The 5,411-nt window shown below is 34.5% G+C and overlaps 1 protein-coding gene across 1 annotated transcript; it reads right to left on the bottom strand.

Moving 5' to 3' along the window:
- Window positions 1-549: 549 nt before the first annotated feature.
- Window positions 550-4,698, bottom strand: LOC130410799 (interferon-induced protein 44-like). The gene is made up of 8 exons (XM_056735675.1): window positions 4,629-4,698; window positions 2,673-2,776; window positions 2,558-2,591; window positions 2,183-2,387; window positions 1,877-2,023; window positions 1,604-1,772; window positions 1,093-1,193; window positions 550-984 (listed from the first exon to the last, which is right to left on the bottom strand). The coding sequence occupies exons 2-8, from the start codon at window positions 2,746-2,748 to the stop codon at window positions 814-816; spliced, it is 903 nt and encodes a 300-aa protein (XP_056591653.1). The 5' UTR covers window positions 2,749-2,776; window positions 4,629-4,698; the 3' UTR covers window positions 550-813.
- Window positions 4,699-5,411: the final 713 nt, after the last annotated feature.

Raw genomic sequence — 5,411 nt, 5'->3', positions numbered from 1 at the left:
ATCTCTGGAAAAAAAAATTGTCCGTAGGGTGTGAGTGCGTGAGTGTGTGTGCCCTGCGATGGGTTAGCACTCCATCCAGGGTGTATCCTGCCTTGATGCCCGATGACTCCTGAGATAGGCACAGGCTCCCCGTGACCCGAGGTAGTTCGGATAAGCGGTAGAAAATGGAATGGAATGGAAATTGCATTAAGACTTTTACTGCTTCCTGACATTTAGATACATATAAATGCACAGCTATTGTTCTGCTGTTTGTTATAAAAAACACTATTTAAAGGCCAATATATTAAAGTATCAATAAACCGTTCATTATATGAGCCTGTACAGTACTGTACGAATGTTATGTGTCATAAACTGTTCAATGCTCTTACAGACACCTTTTCACAAACATCAAGAGTCTGGCAACCTCTCTCACACTGGCTCAGTTCTGTTCAGTACTTTCATTTCATTTGCTGAGACTGCAGCACAGACCCACCATGTGAGTATTGAACAGTCGTTTAGTAATGTTTCTATATTTGTGCACACACAGACAGTTGTTAAGGTTTTTTTAATTATTAATTTATTGAATTACGTTAAGTCTTTCAAAACAAAAGTGTATATTCTGATTGCTCATTTTAACCTTTGAGAAATAAGACTTTTAGGACAAGCACACACTGTAAATACTGTATCTTTTACTATATGTCAAAATGATTCACTTTTATGCCCAAAATTGATTGCTTTTTTAGTTAAAAAACGTAATAAACATTGACATTTTAGAAAACATAAAGGCGATTGCATACCAACGATAACAAATCATTATTAACTGTGTTTTTTATGTCAGTTATCACTGTTCTCAATCAGTCTATCATCAGCGAGATACACAATCTGTTCCAAAGCTTTCAGAATCAGAAAATCAATATCATCTTCAGTTTCAATCTCTTCATGGTAGTTCTTCACTGGGAAGATATAGTTCATTGGCACACCCACTTTATCACTGCACATCTGCATCTAGAAAGAAACAAAACACAAATCCAGAAGATTTTACTGTGAAACATGATTTCTATAGCAGAATTTAAAATGTAGATGGTTAGGTGTAGAATTGAAAGGATGGTTTACCTTCTCTTTGATCTTCTTGCTGTAGTAGATCTTTCTTAGATCCTTTTTCACCAGTTGACATGCTTCATCCACTTTAGTCATGACAATCACTTGAGGAATCCCTACAATCATGCCATACAGACAATAACATTTTATAATGGCATTCAGTATAATATGCTCAACATCCGTGTCAAGTGCAAATTGGAAATGAAGATGACCATTAATAATTATTTTCATATTTAAACCATTTAACATCCTCTATACAAACCAGAATGGCCTATTTTATCAATATCAACCAAATACTGCAAATTACTAATTTCTTGTCTACCCAAATCATTCATACTCACTTCTGCAACTTTTATATTTAATATTTTGATCTAATTGTATATTTTTAAAGAAAGTTCTAATGCTTCGGCTTTTGTGTGTAATTAAACAAAACTTCACATGACACACAATCATTGTCAAATGGGTTATGGGTTAGGTCAGGTTATGTGAAATTCTTTAAAAAATAAAAACTGTCAGTGTTCAGGACCTCTTTCACTGATTCTTTGGCGGATGACCTTCAACTTGTCAATGAGTTTGTCATCTGTGAACTGGATTGTATCAGCAGCTATTACGTAAACCAGACAGAAAGCCTGGTCAGAGAGACTGGGGTCACTGGTAAATTGTTGATCCTCATGAGTGAGTGGGTTCTTCTTGAACTAAATTTGTAAATGAAATATAAAAAAGTCAGCTGTATAGCACAAACACAAGTCTTGAATAGAGGAATCTTTCCAATTGATGTGTTTAGTATAGTGTGTTTTACCTCATAGCCGTCCTTCACATAGCCAAATACAGCCTTAACAATGTCTTCTGTTTGAGACCCAGCCAATGCATCAGGTTCTAAACCCATTATGTCTCTGAAGACAAAGGGCAAAGCGACTTTTCCACTTCTGATGCGGTGTCCTTTCAGCTACACACCAAAAACACAGAAGAATTCATGCATTTTGAAGTCCAACGCAACTTATGGTTCATAAAAAGAAAGCTATACATTTATCAGTAAACATTGTACATAACTTTCCTTAGTTTCTATTAGCAATATATGAATGAAGTCATAAAGACAAATACCTACTTTAGTTGTGAAACTTGTACTACCACCAGAAGATGAATTAACAAGCGCTGATGAGGTGATCCGACCTCGAAAAGCGTTATTGATGGAGTTTATAAAGCTGGACTTTCCTGCACCAATTTGACCAGCAACAAGAATCTTGATGTCCTTAACATTTGGATCACTTGGAGTGAATTCTTCTAGACTCCTTTTCAGTTCTGATATATTGCTATCGAGACAAGAATACACAATCATTTTTGCTCTAAGGAATTTGAGTAAAATCAGTTGTTTTCTAATGTGCAAGATGATGGGCTGATGGATCACAAGACTGGGAACAATCGGTCTGTGCCCTCTAAAGTTTTGTGACTGAACTATTATTACTGTAGTAATATTACTTACTCCGATTTAAAGCTCCTCCATGGTTTGTCCAATTCTAAGAGAAAAACACAGATCAAATAAACTGCTCTCTCGAATTTTAACACAGAAGTTTATGTTGGGAATAAAATAATTTTACCTTGTTTTTGAACTGGCTCTGCAGGTTTTGGTGCAGAGTATTCTGGTTCTTCAGATTTTGATTCGAATATTCCCATGTTTGATTATTTTAATGTTGCAGTCCTCCTATTAATATTCACATAAATTATATCTTCTAAGTTTATTATTATATATACTTAAATAATCCTTCTCAGGAAATTTACATTATTACATCATTACCCAGATAGCAAATTGTTGCGGCCCAAATCTGGCCCACACCTTACTCCCCATACTTTACTCAATGAATGATGGCACTTGTGCGGTCCGCTTCTGTTTGCCAGATTTGGGCCACAGGCATGCCAAAGCTATGCCACATGTCAAACATCAGAACAAATAAAGCAGAGCTGACCCAAATAATATAACAACAGTTCATTTCAATTCTGGCTCAGATTTATCCCAAAACCAACACCTTTCTGTGCTCCTGTTTGACAGAATTTGTATTGAGTTTCATTATTATTATAGTGATGATTGAGCCATTAGTGATGAACATCAGCATCACTGCAGAAAAGTTCAACAAAAACAACAAAAAAAATATTTTCCCAGGGAAACATAACAACTACAAGTAGGTGCTTGTATAGTGCACTTGTCATGGCAGAGCAAATGTGCACTTAACCAAACGGTATTGGTGAAACCAGGGTGATGTAATAAATTGATTCAGTACTCTCATTTAGAATATATTAGAAAAAGTCTACCTAATATTGCTCAATATTAATTACTATTAAAAATGGAGTAATATTAGTGTATATAACCAACAACAGTTCATCTACTTATTATGAATGATAAATATTGAATAATTAAACACTAAATATGACTTATTCAGAGAAGCTTGAATTGAGCTAAAAAAGGTCAGAAACAGGAGATCACATCAATTTCTTTTATTGACCAAATAACAAACGTTTAATTTACACAAGATTAATTTAATGTCATCATTACTGTGATCAGAGTTCACTTTAGTTTTGCCGTCCTGCGCCGCGTTGTTTAAATAGTTATTTGCTCTCATGCGCCCATTTTCGTGTTGGTCTATAAAAGAGATGCTCAGGGGGATTGTTGGCGCGTTGCTAGCCAAGCGCATCTCTCGATTGTCTAAATGAATAATGGGTGTGTTTTTGGCGTAACGTGCAGTAAACCAATAAGAGTCTAATCTCTCGTTCCCTTTAAGAGCCAGTTCGCGCCATGGCGGAGCAAATACTGGACGCCTCTCTACAGAGGAAACACATCTGCTCGTGCGTGCGAGCATCTCTTCATTACAAGACAGATTTTTATCATTGTGTACACAATAATAATCTTTAACATTGTAATCCATTTGTTTTTCATATTTGACATGTCTGTGTAGTGCTACGCTTCTCTCTATGTTATAAGTAAAATGAAAGCGCGTGTTATGTGGACCCATCCAGAGGCGCATTTTCTTATATTGCGCCCTTTATTTAAACAAAACAAAATGTGCCATTGTCTGTATTGCTTGCTTTTGCAAGTGTCAGTATGTATCAAAATTCTAACATGTAATTTAATAAGTGTATTATAATAATATTTAGTGTCTAACCTCATAAATAAAACTATTTACAGTTCTCCTATTGAACAAATCCACACAGTGCAAAAAATAACTTTCTTACTTATTTTGTTCATCAAGAAAATGCATCTTGATTCAAGAATTTGTAGACATTTTAACTGGAAAACAAGAAAAAAAACGACTAAGAAAATAATGATTTTTTTCAAAAACAAGACTTATTTTTTTAGGTCGGTTTGCTCATCAAGAAAATTCATCTTGATTCAAGATTGTTTAGACATATTTACTCGAAAAAGTAAAAAAGAAAACAGTAAGAAAGTCATTTTTTCAGTGCAAAGAGTCATTTTTGTCAGTTCTGCAGTGTACAGCAAAAGTGCATTGCTGTACTTAAAGCGAAGAAACAAATAGGCTATAAAAAATCTGGAAATTGCTCACCTGGGTTGATTCTCAAGACCTGCAGATTGTCAGAGTTATGCCGGTTCTAATTCTGTTCAACCGAGTTTCCACCTCTCCTTCTTATACTCCAGCATGACCCTTTCACTTTCTATATGCTCTGTACATCCCACTTCACTTTTGACTTCTTTATAACACTGCATTGTACCCATGTAGAGGGTGTTATGTAATTAAAGCCACTTTAGTATTTAATGATATATAAACATGTTTTACAGTATATGTTGGAAAATGATATTCTAAATAAGCCTTGTATGTATTTTTACTTTACATTTGGTATCCACTTTTATAATCTGGATTGTTGAATATCAGATGATTAAATTAAATGTTTTCAGTCTGTAATTCAACTGTGATTCATCTAAACAATTGACGGTAGAATCATTATTGTATGTAAATTGCATTAAAGCAAATATATATTGTTTTTTCTTCTATTGTGAGTTCATGTTCTGACCTGCAGGAGCATGATTGTGCAAAACAAATCATTTTCAGTTTCTGATTCCCATAAAGGCAGGCAGAACTTGTAAATGGACTGTATTTCCTTTTTTTTTAAATACACTAGACAGGGAGGTTTTTTTACTCAAGTAGATAAATAGAGCAATAGTAAATAACTAGCATTAGGAAGAATTTCAAAAAGAAGTGTTCAACTAAAATAAGGTTAAACTACAATGACAAGCTTTCGGTTTGCTGTCAAAACATACCAAGCTACTTTTGGGTTAATCCTTTTTTAGTACAATGTAAATGTTGCTGAATGTAGTGTAAGAGCATTTT

The sequence above is a fragment of the Triplophysa dalaica genome, chromosome 2, assembly GCF_015846415.1.
Source record: "Triplophysa dalaica isolate WHDGS20190420 chromosome 2, ASM1584641v1, whole genome shotgun sequence".
NCBI classification, from domain to species: Eukaryota; Metazoa; Chordata; class Actinopteri; order Cypriniformes; family Nemacheilidae; genus Triplophysa; species Triplophysa dalaica.
This window is presented reverse-complemented; position numbering and strand designations above follow the sequence as displayed.